General features: G+C 45.9%; 2 protein-coding genes across 6 annotated transcripts in view; one reads left to right on the forward strand and one right to left on the reverse strand.

The window, feature by feature from the left end:
• Window positions 1-84: 84 nt before the first annotated feature.
• Window positions 85-16,258, reverse strand: LRRC51 (leucine rich repeat containing 51). Of its 5 annotated transcripts, none has more exons than XM_060018338.1 (6): window positions 16,134-16,257; window positions 7,696-7,778; window positions 6,943-7,080; window positions 2,319-2,524; window positions 1,250-1,398; window positions 86-969 (listed from the first exon to the last, which is right to left on the reverse strand). In XM_060018338.1, exons 3-6 carry the CDS (start codon window positions 7,022-7,024, stop codon window positions 828-830), a joined length of 579 nt encoding a protein of 192 aa, XP_059874321.1. In that variant the 5' UTR covers window positions 7,025-7,080; window positions 7,696-7,778; window positions 16,134-16,257; the 3' UTR covers window positions 86-827. The 5 variants fall into 5 exon arrangements, with proteins under 5 accessions (XP_059874325.1, XP_059874321.1, XP_059874324.1 ...); XM_060018341.1 differs by having other exon boundaries at window positions 7,696-7,758; window positions 16,134-16,234; XM_060018339.1 differs by lacking the exon at window positions 16,134-16,257 and adding an exon at window positions 16,010-16,041.
• A 293-nt stretch (window positions 16,259-16,551) lies between these two features.
• The window catches only part of NUMA1 (nuclear mitotic apparatus protein 1), a 73,042-nt gene continuing 68,591 nt past the window's right edge, over window positions 16,552-21,002 (forward strand). The window contains exon 1 of the mRNA XM_060018348.1: window positions 16,552-16,581. The gene's annotated coding sequence lies outside the window, so the exon portion shown is untranslated. The remainder of the gene's footprint in view (window positions 16,582-21,002) is intronic.

The following is a 21,002-nucleotide window of genomic DNA, read 5'->3' on the forward strand; positions in this document are numbered from 1 at the left end:
CTGCCCACCCCACTACTACTTACTTCTGGCTACTCAGGTCTGTGAGCAGCGAGGTGGAGGATGGGGAGGGGGCATCTTCTAGGGACACTAAAAGGAATCAAGGAGATAAGGCTTCAGGGTTCCCAGGTCTTAGCTGAGACTTGGCCTGCACTAAACTCAGATATGATAAGACTCAGCTTGTCCCTCCTCCAGTGATGGGAACACTGTCAAAGCTGAACTTGAATCTGAGGCAGCTCTCACTGTTGTGGGTATTGCCTCAGGCTCAGTGGAATTACCAAGAAGCCTGGTGAGGGAGTGGATGTATGCAGGGAGACCAACAGCACCTGGTACAGAGTCAGCAGACACATAGTTTCAAGCAGAAGATTCTTTTTATCAAGTGAAATCTTAAGTAGAATCGTGATATGTAAACACGACAGTGGAACTACTCTCATCTGATTGATTGAAGTGAGGGGTTCAGAGGTCACAGCCCATCTTATTGGCCTCCTGTCATGGAAGCCTCTGAGGCATCTCCACAGAACCTTGGTGCTCTGCGAAGCAACTCTAACCTCAGGATATCTGACCTAAAGAGTGAAAAGGGGCCCAGACAGGTTAGATAAGTTTCCCAAGGCCATGCAATCAGCCCAGGTCTCCTGCGTCCCAAGCCAGCAGGCCTCTCCTTCCACTTCCTCCTTGTTCCAGTGAAGTAAGACCAGAGCTACAGGCGCTTGCCTGAGTTGGGGGGCATCTTTACATGGTATAAGAGACTTCTGCTGAACAGCTCAAATCATTTATTGTCAAACCAAGCTGAGCATCCCCAGGCCTTCAGGACTGCTGGGGTCCCTGGAACCTCACAGTGCATTGTGCTTGATCCAGACCTTCTGGGGTTTGATGTTCATGCGTTTCCACACTTCAGCTGTTGAACGGTCTGCCTTGGTGACCCCACTGAAGTCGAACGTGGTGATACGGGGCAGAGTGCACAGCACATATTGCCTGTGGGGAAGACTTGGGCTGGGGGTCAGGCCCCCTTCTAGAACCCCTTTCCCCCTCCACCAGTCGCTCCTATCTCCTCTGACTGCAAGGAATGGAGGGACTTGAGTAGAGTGTGGGGGAGACTGAATTTATCCTGACTGACATCAAGAAATGCCTAAAGCCCTCTACTCCCTTCCCTGGTCCAAGCATAGCAGAAGGATGGTGTTAGGTTTCTAACCCTAACGCTCCTCCTTTCCCTCATGGGAGCCCAGCGGAGCCCACCTCCAGGCAGGGCACTTACCTATACCCCTTCTCTTCCTCTATGGGGTTCCCATGGAGTGTCAGGCTGCGGAGCCGAGGGAGGACAGCCAGCTTGTTCACCTCTCCAAGGTGCTGGATGCTGTTGCCATGGAGATAGAGCACACTCAAGTTGAAGAAAGTTGTCAGGACCTGTTGGGGAAGGAAACCGGAAGCTAGACTGGACAGAGCCGTGTATCTGTGCTCAGGACTGACTTGTGGGCAGAGAAGGAAGAGTTTGGGGAATGATTTGTCACCCCCAGAGCCGTACTAGATTGATTCCAACCTACTTTTATTTGCCTTTGAAGGGGTACAGGGGCACCACACTGACAGAGCACTGTGATCCGAGGGGCAGAAGGTATGGGCCTGGGTCCTATCACTGCCACTGACTTGCCAGGTGCCTGGGCTCTCCTGCTTCTCCTTGAGCCTTAGCTGTCCCTTCACTGAAGACCATTCCAGCTTTGGTGTTCTAAGATTCTATCACAACAGGGGACAGGGGACAGCATCATGCTAGGTACATAAGAGCTTTTAAAATAGTAGTTAAATTGAGATCAGTGCACCTGGGGAACAGTTTACAAGTCATACTCTAACTCCTTTCCCCTCTAGCACAGATCCTGGATGAAAAGGGGCCAGTTTTGTTTGTTTCTTAAAATTTAGCCTGAGTTCATGGAAAGTAACTGCTGTACTTTTAGTACCTACCTCTGCAAAAGAACTTGGCACAAAGCACAGTGGGTGCCCAATAATAAGCTACGATTTTACTTCAGCCTCCTATGTGAAGGCTTGCTATGTGCCGGTTGCTTTTCATTTGTTCTCATTTAATCCTCACAAAATGTTTATAATGCTGGCATATTATCCCCATTTTTCAGACAGCAAGGCTGAGGTTTTGAAAGGTTAGGAGCTTGCCCAAGGTCACAGTCTGAGGCAGATCTAGTATTTGAACCTATATCTATTTGAGCCCACAGCCATGTGCTTTGCAGGGCACCATGCTGCCTCACTACTTCCTTGATAATATGTGGGAGGTGGAGAGGCTGGGGACTGGACAAGGTGGCTTCAGGTCCACCCTCTGGACTCACAGGGTCAATGGAAGTCAGGTCGTTGAAGGACAGGTCAATCCAGGCCAGGTTCTCTGGATGCTCCAGAAGCTGTGAAACCACATGGTTGAAGTCTCTGAGGTCATTGAGGACGTTGTTGTTCAGCCACAGGGACTGAGATATAGACTTCCCTGACTTTGCGTGCCTTAGTGGTCGTAGCCCTGTCCGTGGCTTCTCGTTTAACAGATCTGTGGGGACAGAGTGAACTTTGGGTATGTCATCTTTGCTTTTCTGGCTCGGGGTGGGGGGTGGCAAAGGAACAGAACTGGGAGAATTTGTAGCTAGAGGAGCTGGCAGGGCCAGAATCCCATGCTTGTGTCCAGTGCGACTGTATGCACTGCTCCCCAGGCCCCAGCAGTCAGAGTGAGCTTGGATTAAGGGTCAAAGACTTCACATCCCAAACTCTTGGTTTGGGTCACGTGCTCCTCTCAGGTCTATTGTATCATTGGGTCCTCTGTATACCACCCCTGTGTGGGAGTTGGAGGGAGGCAGATTTTATAGATGAGGAAACCAAGAAGCAGAGGTGTTGGACTTGAGCCAAGATGCTGAAGCACAAAATCCAGAATTATCCACTGGTAGAGCCTATAGAATTCACTTCAGTGTCACACACTCTTGATGTCCTCTCCCTCTTCCATTAGTATTGAGTATCTGCTGTGTGCCAGATACTGGATATACAATGGTGAACAAAATGAGAGATAAGCTCTGTATGAATAATAGAGCAGGGGTGAAGCAGATGTTTATGCCTTGGAGGAGCTCAGATGGGAAAGATGAAAACAAACGGTGAATATACTATAATAAATGCTATTTAAATTGTGGAAGCACGGAAAAGGGTCTCCTAACCCAGTTTGGGAGCTTAGGGAAGTTTCCCAGGGAAGGTGAAGCCTGAGCTGGATATCTCAGTGGGTTAGGAGACGTTAACCAGGGAAAGAAGGGTGGAAAAGGTGAGAAGAGCATGAGCAAAGTTACAGAGGTATGGAATAGCATGGGCACACACACACGTACTACACAAGGGGGCAAGGAGGGAAAAGGAGACACGGAGCCTTGAAAACCAGGCTGAGCATCTTAGACTTTATCCTGTAGAAGATGGGAAGCCACTGTAGGGTTGAAAGCAAAGGAGATGATACAGCTCTCTCAATTCAGAAAGATCACTGAAGGTTTAGTGTGGAGCATGGATTGTAGGGAGTGGGTGGGACTGGAAGACCAATTTGGCTCTTTCAGTCATTTAAGCAAGGATGAGGGACATACAAACAGCATGACTTGATGGTTGACTAGATGCAAGGGTAGAATAATATTCAAGGGTGTTGGGACTTCCCTGGCGGTCCAGTGGTTAAGACTCTGCACTTCCAACACAGGGGATGCAGGTTCAATTCCTGGTCTGGGAACTAAGATCCCACATGCTGTGTGGCGCGGTTAAAAAAAAAAAAAAATTCAAGGGTATTGCCCAATGTTCTTGATGACTGGTGAGATGCCAGTCCTATGAACTGATACAGGATTAAGAAAAGGAGAAGAGGGACTTCCCTGGTGGTCCAGTGGTAAAGAATCTGCCTTCCAGTGCAGGGGACGTGCATTTGATCCCTGGTCGGGGAACTAAGATCCCACATGCCGCAGGGCAACTAAGCCTGCGCACCACAACTACTGAGCCTGCGTGTCTCAACTAGAGAACCCGCGTGCCGCAAACTACAGAGCCCGCACACCACAACTAAAGAGAGGAAAAACCCACACGCCACAACTAGAGAGGAGCCCACACGCTGCAGCAAAGAGCCGCGTGTGCCGCAACGAAAAGATCCCACATGCTGCAATGAAGATCCCGCGTGCCACAACTAAGACCCCAGGCAGCCAGAAAAATAAATAAATCAATCAAAAAAAAAAGAAAAAAGAAAAGTTGGGAAGGTGATGAGTTCAGGCTTGGCCTTGGCATATCTGAGGTTCCTATAGTACTAGAAAGAGGAGAAGCCGAGTAAGCAGTTGGATATGAAGGAGACATAGACTTGAGAATCATTAGCATAGAGTGTATACAAGTTAGAGAAATAGATAAGATTCTTCAAGCAGAACGAGGGTGGGGGGAGGGGCATCCACTAAAGAAGTTAAGAACCAGGGCAGGGAGAACCAGGAGGCTCACAGTCTCAGTGGCAGAGTCAGAACCATACACCAGCTCTGGCTGAGGTGACTAGATGCTTCCTGTTGCCTCTATGCCTTTAGTTACTTGTCTAAAGCTGCCTCTCAGAAAGGAAGTAGTACTTTCTGAACTGGTCCACTTGTCTTCACCCTCTCAGCTCTTACTAGACACACTTCTCTTCCACCCCCACCCAGCTTGAACTTTTTCTCCTCAGCTGCAGGTCAGGCAGCATCCACCAGGTGGCTCTCTGTCTTGGTCCGGGAGTGAGTGGACCCACAGTTGGGGCCTGAGGGTGGGGGGGAGGTGGCAGGAGGGTCATGAAGCGGAGTACCCCAGCTCGTGAATAAACCCTAATCCTGACCCCCAGCCTCACATCGCCTGACTGCAAACCCTGAAATGAAAAGAGAGATGAGTAAAAGTTAAGATCAAAATAAGCCCACCTACGGACTAGCCTCCAGTCTGGTGAGGCAGCAGCTTGGGGAATGCCAGCAAGCATGGGCTGATCCCCAGCTCAGGGGGAGCCACTGGGGATGGCATTGCCTAGAACTTGAGGCTGCCTGGGATTGCTGTTATCATGGGTGGAGGAGGGTGTCCAGGCTGCTCTCCGCAGACTCCATCAGAGCACTGCATTGCCTGAGGATCTGTCAAAGCTGCCCTGTTCAGAGTAGGCCAAGGCGGGTCTGGAAATTGGACCACAGATATCAACACTCAGAGAACTAGGGGTTGTCTAGCCCCAGGAAGATCTGGGGAAGACATTATTCTGTCTTCATATCTATGAAGGGTTGCCATGCAGCTTTTCCCACGTGTCCACAGAGAACACGTGTTTGATGTGAAGAACTTTCTTGTGTCATTCCTCACCCTGTAATGGAAGGGCTGGTAGGTGTGTGGTATGGGACTCCCTTAACTGGGTTTGTGAGCAGTTAGAGCACTATGGGTTGGAGGTAGTAGACTGGATGCCTTCTAAAGTCACTGCCATTTCAGATTCTATGATCCATATATTGATTAATTCAGGAAATAGTGTACCAGGTACCCCAAAACTCTACCCTGTCCTCTAACCCCAATTTTAAGTAAGTGTGCCAAATGCCCTGGGGAACCTGAGGGGACTGGCCTTTTGGGGCTTAGATGTGCCTCTCCTTCTCCCTTCCCCACTCAGCAAGGAGCATATGCCTGGCATACGTGTACAGACCTAAACACACATATATAGAAGGCTTAATAATAGTGGGTGCTCAAGATTTAACTGTTAAATGAAAGACAGGGCATCTGTGCAGATTATGTTTTGTGCTGTGCAGTTATCCTTGGTCATAGTAACTTGTCTCTCCCCTCCTTCTGAGGACACCATAGAGGGCTAAGCCACACTCCCCACTCAGATCTAGGAATTCTCAGGGTAGGTAGGAGCCATACGTCTCTCCTTCCTCTGTCACCTCAGCTATCTTGTACATAGCCATTATTGCAGCTAAAACCCTGTGAAACATGGACTACATCAATCAGAAGTGACGCTGTGCATAATAAAGGAGGATCACGGCAAGTGGGTGTGTGCTATGAGAGAACAAATGGGAGTTACTGTTGTAGCTGACGGCAACCCAAGTAGTAAGTACCCTAAACCCAAACCCAAGTAGTATCCAGTACCCTTGATAACTATTCATGTGCTTCCTGAACTTAAAGGTGGCCGCTGCTTGCCTAAGAGAGTCAACCAAAGCCAGATAATGGCTCTAGGTTATGTTGATGCCAACCTGTGTTCTGTGAAGGCAGACGTACTGATGTGTTTATGAGAGCAGATAACAAAGACAGCAGAACTTCCCTGGGAAGAAGCACATTCTCTTGAGAATATGATCTTGATGAGAGCCTCCCTCTGTCCCCTCCTGAAAGGTACTAGCTGCCCATTTACACACACACTGAATGATAAAACAGGAATGAGCGTGGGCAGTGCTGGGACCTGTAATAAGTGTGGGTGATAATGGAATAAATTTGGATATGACTGAAATGAATATAAAATTTGTCAATAAATATTTAGACTGGAAACATGCCAGTTTGTTAATAACAAGACCTTACATGTTTTACCAGTGATCAGAACAGGCTTGTGTCCTCAGAGTGGGTTCTGCCTGTTGGCTGGACTCTGTAGCAGCCTGTGTTTTCCTTTCATTAGTCTCTTCTCTCCAGGTAAAAAGTGGAGAATATACTATTGGCTGATAGACTGGCTCTCCTGTTTTCTTCCACCTGACTGTCTTGCTGTAGCCTGGCTTCTTTTGAAGATCATCAGTTACCCTGAAAGCCCCCTGGGTCCTTTCAGATTTGCTGGTAATTTTTTAAAAGGCCAAACTCTTCCACTCCCACCTTCCTACCCACTACTCTCCCCAAAACAGCAGCAACAAATATCCCATATGCTTATGCAAAGAATCTCTTCAGGCTTTTAAGTAGAAGACTGGCTTCTCCCTAGGGACCACACCCATCCTGCTACCATGGTGAGTGGAATGCTGTGCTCTGGGGGCTGACCTTGGGTCACGTGGATGTTTCGGAAGGAGTAGTCCACAGGGGGCTCTTGCACCGAAGTGTTCGTATAGTCCTGTTTGTTCATAACTCAAGCCATCATTTGTCAGGTGGAAGCATGGGCCCTGGGAATCCGGGTTCAGCCTGGGAGGACAGAGAAGGACTGGTGTTTGGCCCTCAGGTTTCCTCATAGCTCTCCACGCCTGCTATATACCCTCCACTACTCCAGGTTTGCATGGCTGCATTTCTACTTTAAGATAACAATCATGATTCCTTGCATTTGTAGGGCACTTCCTACTTCTCTGAGCACCTTCACATCCCTTAGAGTTCATTGATAGTTATAATACCCATTTCTACTTTCCAAAGAAACTGAGGCCCCAGGGTGAAAGCACTTGCCCGAAGTTAAGCCAGTGAGTCAGCTGTGGACTACAATCCTAGTCTTCTGAATCCTACTCTGAGTCCTTTTCTGCTACTCCATAGTAGTTGCCATGAAGGCTGTCTTTATAGCTACCCTCTGGTGACATCAACTGGGCTATTCTATTGCTTAACAAACCCCTGAGGGCCTGCACTGGATCTGGTGTCTGACAGCCCTTTGCAGTCTGACCCATATGGGGATTTGCTACCTTCTCTGCTCACCTTGTCTGTCGGCCCCATTATCTTTTCATCGGAAGACCCTACTTTCAGCTACGTCCTGAATGTAGTCATACATATATAAACATACATACATATAAGACCAGAGTCTGCCTCACTCTCACTCACCTGTCACTGATGCCTGAAACTCCACCATTAGGGATTCATTCCTTTGGGTTCAGGGATTGTTCCCTGTTAAAATGGAAATACCCCTTGAGAGGGGTGAACACAGTGTTATCAGTCATTTACAATGTGGTGTGAATTGTCTTATCAGATCCTTTCCAATTTATTAGCTCAAATAAAGCTGAGAATTTTTCGACTGGGCAGAGCCATGAGAACACCACTCACCTGTGAAGAGGAGAGCTGACACAAACAAAAGACAAATAGACTGACAAATACATGTCCCAGTCAACCTCCCCTTCTCACTTCATCCACTACTGTCACCTCCTTTGCATTTACTACTTTACTTGCTTTCCAAAAGGATTTGAGGTATTTTATGGTAATAACACACTCATAAAACAGGATGATTTGTAGAACAGAGCTGTCCAACAAATATAATGAACATCACAAATGCAAGCCATGTGTATATATTTTTTCCACATATGTAATTTAAAATTTTCTAGTAGAAAAGTCAAAAGAAACAGGTGAGGTTATGTTTAATAATATATTTTATTTAACCTAATCTATCCAAAATATCATTCAACATATAATTGATATTAAAATTTGAGATACTTTACACTTACAGCACATCCCAACTGGGACAAGCTACCTGTCAAGTGCTTAATAGCCACTTGTGACTAGAGGCTACCATACTGGACAGTACAGATATAGAAAATGAAAACATGGAAGAGAAAGATTAGAAGCCAGAATAAAGGAAGAGAGAGATGAACCAGGGAATTAGGAAACTATGCCTCTATTTATCCCTGAAATTCCTGGCAACTAAAGCAAAAGTGGAAACCTTAGTATATGTGATTCTCATCATTCAATTCAAAGAAACAATTTGTATCCAGAGACTATGAAATTCACAAATGTTCTTAAAATGGAATTCCTCTTAAAAAACCATGGACCTGAGAGCTTATAATTCAGCTTAAGCTTAACACAGTCTAGGTAAATTCCTTTTTTGGTGACTTAACATATGAAGGATAGAGTTTAACAGGTTTAGAGGAATGGAAAGTGAATGTCTTCCTCTCAAAAAGCAGCAGTCTCAACTGAGCTTTGGGTAAGTGATGGCTTGAGTCACTTCACAGATGAATTCTCTGTCAAGTGTGAGACTGGCCTGATGGGCATGGGTTGTTGATTGGGGAGACCTGAATCTTTGGATATCAAATCTACAGACACAACAAAGAACACATTATTCTTTTGTAGAAATAGAGGAAGCTGGCTTGCTTCTCACCTAGACGCGTCCCACTTGAGAACCCACAAGAAGTTTGATGCCTCTGAGCAAGACTGGATACTTTTCTCAAGTTGGGACCCCAGAGTTCAGCACTACAGGACATGGATTTTAGCTTAAAACATTTAAGGGCGGATTTTTACCATTAATCTTGACCATCAGAGAACCTCAGTGCAGTTCCAAAGGACTTCTGATTTTGTGTAGCACCAGCTCCTGAAGCATTTTTCTGGATGAGTTAGTATTAAAAATAGAGCCCTGGGGCTTCCCTGGTGGCGCAGTGGTTAAGAATCTGCCTGCTGATGCAGGGGACACGGGTTTGAGCCCTAGTCCGGGAAGATCCCCCATGCCGCGGAGCAACTAAGCCCATGTGCCACAACTACTGAGCCTGCACTCTAGAGCCCACAAGCCACAACTACTGAGCCTATGTGCCACAACTACTGAAGCCTGCGCGCCTAGAGCCTGTGCTCCGCGACAAGAGAAGCCTCCACAATGAGAAGCCCGTGCACTGCAACAAAGAGTAGCCCCTGCTTGATGCAACTAAAGAAAGCCCGAGTGCAGCAACGAAGACCCAATGCAGCCATAAATAAATACATAAATAAATTTATTTATTTATTAAAGATAAAATGGAGCCCCAAGTAGTTCGACAAATTTGCCCGTTGGAAAGGGTTATTAGTCTTCTCCATTTAAACACCAGCCCAGGCTGTGAGCTAGTGTTGTGTCTTATTCATCATCTAACACAGAACCTGGCTTACAGCAGGCACTCAGGAAATGTTTGTGGGAGGAATGAATGAGAAACTGCCAAATACAAGGATTTCTGTTTTGGGGGTGTTGATGCTAAGCTGCACTTTCTAACAATTGGCTCCGAGGTTCAGCTATTTCAGTCCACACCTCATTCACAGTAAGATATTTAATTCAATTCTTCAAACATTTGTTCAGCGCCTGCTGCCCTATGCTTGACCAGAAGGAATGAAGCCAAGATACAAATAATAGAACCCTGTCTGTAAAGAGCACAGGAAATCCTGCTGGGTTGCTATTGATTGTGGCAAACCAGCCTGCATCCAGTTCTAAGAAACAGCTGCATACTTAGTGAATACTCTCATGTTTCAGTACTCAGCTCTAGCATACCCTCTTTGATGAAGACTTTCTTTCCAGATAAAATTGATCATTGTGCCCTGTATCAGATTGATTCCCTTGATGAACTCTATCATGGTCTCCCCTGTATCCATCTCTTTTGCCCTCTTTGTAGTTCCATCCACTCTGATGCTGGGTTCAGCCATGCGACTTGCTTTGGCCAACAGGATGTTGGTAAACATGAAGCAAATAGAAGCTTAAAGAGAGGACTTGCCCTGTGCTCTTTGCCAGTGCCAAGAGAACATGGTTAGCCTGCTGGAGGGATATGAGAAACGTGTAGGTGAGATACGTGAAAAAGAAAGCCAGTGATCCCAGGTGAGGCCATCCTAGACTAGCCTATAGCCAGCCTACCCGAAGGCAAGATCACGAGAGTCACCCAACCCACATGTGACTGCAAACACATGAATGAGCCCTGCCAAGACCAGAAGAAACACATGGCTGACTCGGAGGCTTGGAAGCAATAATAAGTGTTCATTGTTTTAAGCCACCATGTTTTTGGATGGTTTGTTATACAACAATAACTAATTGATATATGCCCCCACTGTACTTTGAATAAAATTTCATCACAGCCTGTTTCCTTATCTGTAAAATGGAGACAAACCCTGTCTTGAGAGCTGTTGTATGTCCTGTAGCAGGTGTTCAATAAATTGAACCAGTTGTACTCTCTGTACTCATTTCTTTATAACCTACTTCCTGTTCCCTCCCTGTAAGCTTGAGGACAGGGAAAGAAGTCAGACTTCTTTCTCTCTTCCCACCATTACCCTGCACCAAGCCTGGGTATTCACTAAAGCCTTGATGGATAAATGGAGAAATGAAAGAAATGAAGGAATAAATGAATGATATCTTCAAGGTGTCACATAGTGAACCTGACTGCTGGGGAGAACTGACGAGCCTTGAGGTTGCCTTACTCGCTCCAGTGGCTATGTTTTTGGAGTCAGTCTTTCCCAGCTGCTGTTCAACCTCATCACCAGGAGCTAGTCAGACCCTAGCGCCTTCCTCATTTGTCTACGTTGACTGAATTGATGAATGACAGGGTTAGGGGCATACCTGCTCTGTTTTGGAGTTTTTCTTCTCCCGACTGGAAATATCATTTACTGTTTTTCTTTCTTTTTTTTTTTTTGCGGTACGTGGGCCTCTCACTGTTGTGGCCTCTCCCGTTGCGGAGCACAGGCTCCGGACGCGCAGGCTCAGCGGCCATGGCTCACGGGCCCAGCCGCTCCACGGCATGTGGGTTCTTCCCGGACGGGGGCACGAACCCGTGTCACCTGCATCGGCAGGCGGACTCTCAACCACTGCACCGCCAGGGAAGCCCTACTGTTTTTCTTTTTTAATTTTAAAAGTTAACGTGATAGCTGAATAAAGTCAAACAACATAGAGAGATACATCAAGTGAAAACGAAAAGTGTGGCTCTCCATCTCACTCTCCAAGAACGCTCATGATTTACAGTTTGGGAATATAACCTCCTAGAAGACATATATAACAAACTTATGTATATTTTAAAATAAACACATACTTTCTGTTCCTTTGTAAAGCTACTTTTTTCTTTTCAAATTGTTGTAGACTCTCTTACCCTTTTTAATAGCTGCAGAGTGTTCCATAGAATTTGTGTGTACCCTACCTTAACTTTACTTGGGCTCCCCCGGTGATGCAGTGGTTAAGAATCCGCCTGCCTGTGGCACATATATACAATGGAGTATTACTCAGCCATAAAAAGAAACGAAATTGAGTTATTTGTAGTGAGGTGGATGGACCTAGAGTCTATCATACAGAGTGAAGTAAGAAAGAGAAAAACCAATACCGTATGCTAACACATATATATGGAATCTAAAAAAAAAATAAGTGGTACTGATGAACCTAGTTGCAGGGCAGGAACAGAGAGAATGGACTAGAGGACTTGTAGTGGGAGGGGGAAGCTGGGGCGAAGTGAGAGTAGCATTGACATATATACACTACCGGATGTAAAATAGTTGGCTGGTGGGAAGCAGCAGCATAGCACAGGGAAATAGGTTTGGTGCTTTGTGATAACCTAGAGGGGTGGGATAGGGAGGATGGGAGGGAGGCTCAAGAGGGAGGGGATATGGGGACGTGTATGCATATGGCTGATTCGCTTTGTTGTGCAACAGAATCTAACACAGTATTGTGAAGCAATTATACTCCAATAAAGATCTATTTAAAAAAAAATAAGGCCTGGGAGTCAGAAGAAAAAAGAAAAAAGAATCCGCCTGCCAATGCAGGAGACACAGTTTGGAGCCCTGGTCTGGGAAGGTCCCACATGCCGTGGAGCAAATATGCCTGTGCGCCACAACTACTGAGCCTGTGCTCTAGAGCCCATGAGCCACAACTACTGAGCCTGCACTCTAGAGCCCGTGAACCACAACTACTGAAGCCCACGCACCTAGAGCCCGTGCTCCGCAACAAGAGAAGCCACCACAATGAGAAGCCCGCCCACCCCAATGAAGAGTAGCCCCCGCTCGCCGCAACTAGAGAAAGCCTGCGCGCAGCAAGGAAGACCCAACGCAGGGCTTCCCTGGTGGCTCAGTGGTTGAGAGTCTGCCTGCCAATGCAGGGGACAAGGGTTCGAGCCCTGGTCCGGGAAGATCCCACATGCCGTGCAGCAAATAAGCCCATGTGCCACAACTACTGAGCCCGTGCGCCTGGAGCCCATGCTCCGCTACCAGAGAAGCCACCGCAAAGAGAAGCCCGCGCACCACAACAAAGAGTAGCCCCCACTCGCTGCAACTAGAAAAAGCCCGCGTGTAGCAATGAAGAACCAACGCAGCCAAAAATAAAATTAAATAAATAAAATTATATATAAAAAAAAACTTTACTGGGCTTCCCTGGTGGCACAGTGGTTGAGAGTCCGCCTGCCGATGCAGGGGACACGGGTTCGTGCCCCGGTCCGGGAAGATCCCACATGCCGCAGAGAGGCTGGGCCCCTGAGCCATGGCCGCTGAGCCTGCGCGTCCGGAACAGGCTCCGTAATGGGAGAGGCCACAACAGTGAGAGGCCCGCGTACCAAAAAAAAAAAACTTTACTTAATTTAACTTCATTTAACCAATCCCAAGTTGATGATGGAAATTTGTTTTTAGTTTTTGGAAATTGCTAACAATTGGAATTTGATTTGTTGATAGCCTGTCTCTTCTCTCTCTCAGGTAAGTAGCAACATTATGGCCCAGGAAGCTGTGAGGAATATTGAGATGAAGAGATCTGATAGGAGATTCAACAGCCTGGCCTAGTGAGGGTTTCTATTTATGGGCTACAGGTGGAAGAAAAACCAAAGACCGTCATGAAAAGTCTTCCACATAATCTAATGTATTCTGGGAAGTTATATTTCTAGGTGCCAAAGGTAGGCCCCAAATTCAAACTGGTTCCTGCCCATCTCTCTACTCCCATCTCTTATCCTCACCTCCAATTCTGCAGGCCAGCCAAATGCAACTACTCGGAGTAAGTTCCCTGCACCTGCCTCTGGGCTTCTGCACGTCCAGCTTTCTCTGCTTGGAGTACAGTTTCTTCTTTTTGCCTTGCTAATTTTTAATGACTCAGCTCCGGTTTCCCTTTTTTCTGAGGAGCCTACCCTCATGCCCAAGTCTGGATGTGCGACTTCTCTTCTGGACTCCCATAACACCCTATATTTACCCTTGGTAGCACTCGTAACACTAGTATTATCTCCTTACTATCTGTGTGTACATAAACTCCACCAGGGCAGAAGCCATGTTTTTCTCATGGTTGTATCCTGACAGTGGAGGCAAGTAGTAGGTACTTAACAATATGTTAAACATTGCAACAGTGAATAACACTATAAAGGAGAGGGACACGACGTTGCTATAATTGAGGGATCTGAGCTGCTCTGGGCAGTCAGGGGAGATAGTCCTAAAGAAGTGATTGAGAGGGACCTCCCTGGCGGTCCAGTGGTTAAGACTCTGTGCTTCCAATGCAGGGGCGTGCGGGTTCATCCTTGGTGGGGGAACTAAGATCCCACATGACACGCGGCTCGGCCAAAAAAAAAAAAAATAGTGATCGAGAGAAATATGAAGGATACGTACAAATTAACTATGGCAGAGGGAAAAGATGAACATTCCAGGAAGAAATAACAGCATGTGCGAAGGCTCTATGGTAAGTGGTTACTTGAAATTTTGAAGACCTTAAAGAAGGCCATATAACTGGAGGGAGAGTGGGAGGGAAATGTATGGTTAGACTGGAGGCTGGAGAGGTGGGTAGGAGCCAAGCTGAGATGTTGCTTGATGCTAAGAGCAATAGGAATCCCAAGGTATATTTTTAATTGGGGGTATTGTGGGGAAAGTGAACAATTCAGATTTGCATTTTGAAGGATTACTCTGGTTGCAGTATGCAAAATGGCTCGGAGGGAAGGCAGGAAGGATGTGATGGTAGCTACGACTAGAGAAAAGATACTAGGAGTAAAGCGGACAGGATTTTATGATGGATGGGAAATGAAAGAGGTATTAAAGATAATGCTTGTTTTTTTGACTTCTGTAATGGTGGACAGAGGTGAGAACACTGGAAGAAATTCAGGCTTGGAGTACATAGGGATTATGAGTTCAGCTGCAAACATGTTGAGTTTGGATGTTTTTGAGATATCCTGAAGGAGATGTTGAAGATGCAATTGGTTATATAGATCTGGAGCTTGGAGATGAGGGTTGGGTGGGGTTGGAGATACACACTCCCGTACATCTGCATATAGGTGGTAAATGAAGTTGTGGATGTGGATGAGAATATCCAAGAAGAGAATCTTAGAGTGAGGTGGGAAGTGGGCCTAGGACCAAGCATGGGGGAGCTTTAAGACAGTAAGTGGACCAATCAGGGCCAGCTAGGAGCCAGCCAGAAGCTAACTAATCATGGCAGCATCAGACATGGGTGCTGTGTTAGCAAGACTGTTTACTTCTTGTTTAGTTAAATCTGTTTGATTCCCATTGTCTTTAGTCTCTCTAGTTCTCTTTCCCCATTTAAACTTTCAAGGAAGGATCTGAAACCCATTCAGGCTGAAATGTAAATAACTCAATGTAGGCGATACAAGTTTCTTTTCCCTGGGGCAGTTTATCTTACTACTTTGAACAAGTCCTTAAGCTAGAGAGGCTGTAGGCTCAAGCTAGAGACTTGGCTGGAAGTTGGCAAACAGGGGTCTAGTCCTAGCTGTCACTGACTTGGTGTGTGGCCTCCAGCAAGTCACTGCTCCTCTCTAGGTTTCAGTTTTCCAATCTGTGAAATGGGGATAAATATCCTTGGACTCACCAAGCTCAAAAGAAAGACTGGATGTGAAGACACTGGGTAAGTTGTAACAGATCTGTCATGAAGACTGTAAAAGGAGTGAAGCTCTGACTGCAGAACTTGGAGAAGCAGACCACAGAGGAGGTGTAGGGAGAAGAGGTAATTTAAGGACAGGACCCCTAATAAGTATGTGTGGGAAGATCCTGCTGACTCTCTGAAAAGGAGGCTCTACCCTGGGGTCTTCCTGCTTGGAAGGAAAGGGGCAGTTCAAGCCCCAGAAAGTTTCCTACAAATCCAGAATTAGGGACTGTGATTTATTCTAATCTTACTCCCATGTCTTGAAGAGGGTCTCAGTCGACCAGAGGAAAACCAACCCTATGTCTGAAGGCGTTTCAGATCTCCCAGGATGTGTCAGGGATTTGAGACAGTAGTATTAGGGGGTCCCATCTTTGTGATGGGGGAGGTTCTTAAGCACCCCCAAATCTGTCTGGGTTTGTGTCTCAGCCTTCCCTTCCCTCCCCGCGCCCGTCTATCCCATATGGGTTTGTGTCTTGTTCACTGCGAAAAGGGATTAAGGGGTAAGGCGGGGAGGTCTCAGGTCCCCGAGAAAGGAAGATCTTAGTCTTTCTGGGTGCCCCTCCCCTCTCCATAGAGTTCTTGTCCCCTAGAGCAGGTTTCCTGTTTTCCCGCCCAACTCACCCGCAGTTGCTTCCCCTCCAGCCTCTGCGTCCCACTATCTCAGGGTTACTCAGAGCAACTCTATGGTAACTACCTATGTCACTACGTCCCAGCTGAGCGCCGTAGGCGCTGCCGCGATGCCTACCGGGAGCTGTAGTCCGTCAGGGGCTGGGTTCCAAGGCCGCGGGCAATGCAGCGATTTGTACTTGCCTTCGCCCTCAAGCCGAGGGCCGGGGTCCGGAAGTTGTGACACCCTTTCTCCCTTTCCAGTGGCCTTCACACTTCCTTTTCCCGGGTCCTCCAGCGTGCTCTTGCGTGCGACGCCAGCCGACAGGGGCCAATTGAAGGGCGGCGCGAGGGGGCGGGGCCATAGTTTAAACTAATTGTGTGCTTACGGCGCTGGCGCGAGCCCGCGACCAACGCAATCCGGGGAAAGCCAGAGTAGGAGCGGGAGAGCGGGGCCAGGTAACCGCTGCTGGCGTGTGGTTTGGGCGCCCGCAGGGATGCCCGGGCCCAAGGGGGATGCTGGAGAGGCGGGTGTGAGCGGAAGGGCTCCTTCGTAACCGAGGCTGACTGGGGAGAGTCTATCTAGGGTAAGGTTTGTGAGGAGAGGGCCTTGTCCGAGGGGGAGGTGCCGGGCGTGCTTAGCGGGGAGGGTCTGTTTGGGGGCGTGTCCATGGAATCGTGTCAGAGGGCGACGCGAGTGCCGGTAATGCGGGTTCCTGAAAGGCTCGTCGCGGAGGGTTCCTGTAGTGGGAAGGCTTCGCCTATTATTGTTAACAATAGTGGTAGTAGTAATAAACATTTTCTCAACCCCAACGACGTTTGAGACATTGTGCCACACCCTTTATATGGATCTTTTTAATATTCCTAACAGCATTATTATACTTTATTACAGGTGGGCCATCTGAGGTTTATGTTCAGCTTGGCCAGGGTTGCATAGATAGTGCGTGGTTGGCTATACCGGGGTTTTTGTGGAGTTGGGCTTAAGTGGGGGGGAGGGGCTGTGTTGGCTGTGCGGGTTGTCTTGGACTAACGAGTCAGTTTATTTTGAGCCTCACTTTTCACTTATGATGTAAACAACGAATTTACCTGCCTTACCTACTTTCCTGGGGTTCTGAGGGTGAAATCAGGTAAGCTGTTTCTTGGAAGCATCTTGGAGAGTAAACATTTTTGACTATAAGTGATGTGACTGTGTGAAGGTTTTTGTTGGAAGAGAGCCCAGCTGGGTTGATGCTGCCTCTTCTGGGCGCCCTCTTTTGCTTACCCCTGAGATAGCGCTTTTCATCTGGTATTTGTTTGTCTCCCCTACTAGATAGAGACGGTGTCTTTTGTACCTCCATCCTCATGCCTATGCAGGGTGTGAAATGTATCATGGTCATTAACGTATGCTTTGAAATGAATGAGCTTACTTGGGCTGAAAGGGGATAGGAGCCTGGCTTTTCCATCTGTATTTAGTGGCTTTTGAACCTCTTACTATGTCCTCTTGCCTGGAAGGGCACTGCCTTCGAAAAATGTGATAGTACTTACTTTAACGCATGCTTACCTTTCTCTGGGGTCTGTTGCCTGGTCATGTTGTCTGGTCATGTGTTTCTAAAGTTCTGGATAATCAAGTGTGGTGAGCAGAAACCTTTGATGAGAAGGGAATTGGAGCTCTACATTGTGGAGATCTTTACTGCTGTGAATATATGGGAACCTTGAGGGAATGTTAACATCAAGTAAGGCATCTTTCAGCCAGCAGGGATGAATGTATGTGTTCCCTCCCTCTCTGTTCCTGTGGTTATTTTTCTCCTTCAGAGGAAGAGGAACATACTTCTTAGTAAAAGCTGCCAAAGTATTCTCTTCTTGGCCCAAGTTCAAGCAAGTGATGACTAATTGTAAAGCCTGAATTACAGTCTAAAGCCCCAAACTGTACTCCCCCAAACTAGAAGATCTTAACCAAAAGCTCATATAGGGAACATTTCTATTTAGAATGTTCATTTTTTAATTTATGGAATATGGGAGTGGGAAGAATGCCTTGAACTAAAACTTGAGTTCTAGAACTGTTAAGATAGGGGAAAGCCCTGCCACAGATGGATAAACAGAGCTGATCAGGGAATGTTTTGACAGCTGTGTCTAATTGATAAAACCCTATGGTCAGTAGGTATGTCAGGGGTCATTTATTTCAGCCTCTTACCCAGTTTACATTAAACATATCGAAACATATTGTCCAGACTCAAAATGAGCATTTCCAAGAATGAGACCACTTCCAAAGGTAGTCATCTTAATGTTAGAACAATTCTAATAAATAATAATTGTTTTGTGCTGTCACTGATTATTTCATTTTACCCATATACATTTACTGTTTGTTTTTTCATTATTCTTTCTTGCGTTTTATCCCTTCTTTTTGTGTCAAATAGATGAATACATCCTTCAGTTTTTTGTTTTTTGGGGTTTTTTTTGGCCATGCCAGCGGCATGCGGGATCTTAGTTCCCTGACCAGGGATCGAACCTGTGCTCCCTGCAGTGGCAGTGCGGAGTCCTAACCACTGGACCACTGGGGAATTCCCCCTTCAGATGTTTTCTTAGTGAGGGTCTGTTAGTGGTAAATACTCTGTTGGAAAATATCGTTATTTCCTTGTCAGTCTTGATTGATAGTTTAGCTGCGTACTAGGCTTCCAATTATTTTTTTCCCCAGTGCTTTGAAAATGTCATTTTACAGAAATTCTGGCTTTTTGTTGTTACTCTTGAGAACTGTGCTCACAACTGAACTATTATTTCATTGTATGTAACCTGCCTTTTTCTCTGTTTTTTTTTAAGATCATTTTTTTTTGTCATTTGTGTTCTGCAGTTTCATTACATGGTGTGGATTTAATTTTATCCTACTGGGGGCTTATAGTGATGCCTCAATCTGAGATTTCATACCTTTCAATTTTGTAAAAATTCCCCTCTTTATTTAAAAAAAATGTTTTTCCGGGCTTCCCTGGTGGTGCAGTGGTTAAGAATCCGCCTGCTAGTGCAGGGGACGCGGGTTCAAGCCCTGGTCCAGGAAGATCCTACGTGCCCCAGAGCAACTAAGCCCATGCACCACAGCTACTGAGCCTGCACTCTAGGGCCCGCGAGCCACAACTACTGAAGCCTGCGCGCCTAGAGCCTCGTGCTCCGCAACAAGAGAAGCCACCGCAATGAGAAGCCCCCATTTGCTGCAACTAGAGAAAGCCCGGGCGCAGCAACAAAGACCCAATGCAGCCAAAAATAAAATAAATTTTTAAAAAAACCAAAAAAGTTATTCCATCTGTCACTATACAAAAATATTACATTACTGATTATATTCCTCACACTGTACAGTTAATACCCGTGACTCACTTATTTTGTAACTGGAAGTTTGTATCTCTTAATCTCCCTCACCTATTTTTCATCCCCCCAGTCAGCTTCCCTAGCAACTACCTGTTTGTTCTCTGTGACTCTTTCTGTTTTGTTATGTTTTTTAGATTTCACATATAATTGAAATGGTACAGTATTTGTCTCTCTCTGTCTGACTTATTTCACTTACCTAGTACCCTCTAGGTCCATCTGTGTTGTCGCAAATGGTAAGATTTCATTCTTTTTTATAGCTGAGTAATATTCCATTAGATATATGTACCACATCTTCTTTATCCATTCATCTATCCATGGGCATTTAGGTTGCTTTCATATCTTGGCTATTATAAATAATGCTGCAATGAACATAGGGGTGTATATATCTTTTCACCTCGTTTTTGTTTTCTTTGGATAAACACCCAGGAGTGGAATTGCTGGATCATATAGTAGTTCTGTTTTAATTTTTTGAGGAACTTCCATATTATTTTCCATAGTGGCTGCACCAGTTTACATTCTGCCAACAGTGCCAGAGGGTTCCCTTTTCTCCACATCCTCCCCAGGACTTGTTGTTTGTTGTCTTTTTGATAATAGCCATTCTAACAGGTATGAGGTGATATCTTATAGTGGTTTTAATTTGAATTTCCCTGATGATTAGTGATGTTGAGCATCTTTTCATGTGGCCATTGGCCATCTGTTTGTCTTCTTTGAAAAAAATGTTCAGGTCCTCTGCCCAATTTTTAATTTGGTTTTTTTTTTAATGTTGAGTTATATGAGTTCTTTGTATATTTTGGATATTAACCCTTTGTCAGATATATTGTTTGTGAATAGCTTCTCCCATACCATGTTTTGGTCTTCTTTTCACTTTTTTGTTGCTAGTTTCCATTGCTATACAAAAGCTCTTTAGTTTGATGTAGTCCCATTTGTTTATTTTTGCTTTTGTTTCCCTTGCCTGAAGAGACATATCCAAAAAAATATTGCTAAGACTGATGTCAAAGAGCACACTGCTTGAGTTTTCTTCTAAGAGGTTTATGGTTTCAGGTCTTACATTTAAGTCTTCATTCATTTGGAATTTATTTTTGTATATGGTATGAGAAAGGAGAAAGTAGTCCAGTTTGAATCTTTTGCATGTACAGCCGTACAGTTTTCCTAATACTATTTATTGAAGAGACTTTTACTCATTGTATAGTCTCATCTCCTTTGTTGTAGATTGATTGATCATGTAAGTGTGTGTTCATTTCTGCATTCTCTATTCTGTTCCATTGATCTGTGTGTCTTTTTTTTAAATTTATTTATTTAATTAATTTATTTTTGTCTGCATTGGGTCTTTGTTGCGGTACGTGGGCTTCTCATTGCGGAGGCTTCTCTTTGTTTCGGAGCACGGGCTCTAGGCATGCGGGCTTCAGTAGTTGTGGTGTGTGGGCTCAGTAGTTGTGGCACACGGGCTCTAGAGCACAGGCTCAGTAGTTGTGGCACACAGGCTTAGATGCTCCGCGGCATGTGGGATCTTCCTGGACCAGGGCTTGAACCCATGTTCACTGCATTAGCAGATGGATTCTTACCCACTGCGCCACCAGGGAAGCCCCTGTGTGTCTGTTTTGGTGTACTGTTTTGGTTAGTATAGTTTTGTAGTATAGTTTGAAATCAGGGAGCATGATACCTTCAGTTTTATTCTTCA

This window comes from Delphinus delphis, chromosome 8, assembly GCF_949987515.2.
Source record: "Delphinus delphis chromosome 8, mDelDel1.2, whole genome shotgun sequence".
NCBI classification, from domain to species: Eukaryota; Metazoa; Chordata; class Mammalia; order Artiodactyla; family Delphinidae; genus Delphinus; species Delphinus delphis.

Bases quoted from the DNA above. Each gene is read 5' to 3' on its own strand.
- LRRC51 (XM_060018342.1), bottom strand. From the start codon at position 7,024: ATGAACAAACAGGACTATACGAACACTTCGGTGCAAGAGCCCCCTGTG. The intron at 1,399-2,318 runs GTGAGTCCAGAG...CTTCCCCAACAG, and splicing joins ACCTGACTTCCATTGACCCT to GTCCTGACAACTTTCTTCAA. The intron at 970-1,249 runs GTAAGTGCCCTG...TCTTCCCCACAG, and splicing joins GAGGAAGAGAAGGGGTATAG to GCAATATGTGCTGTGCACTC.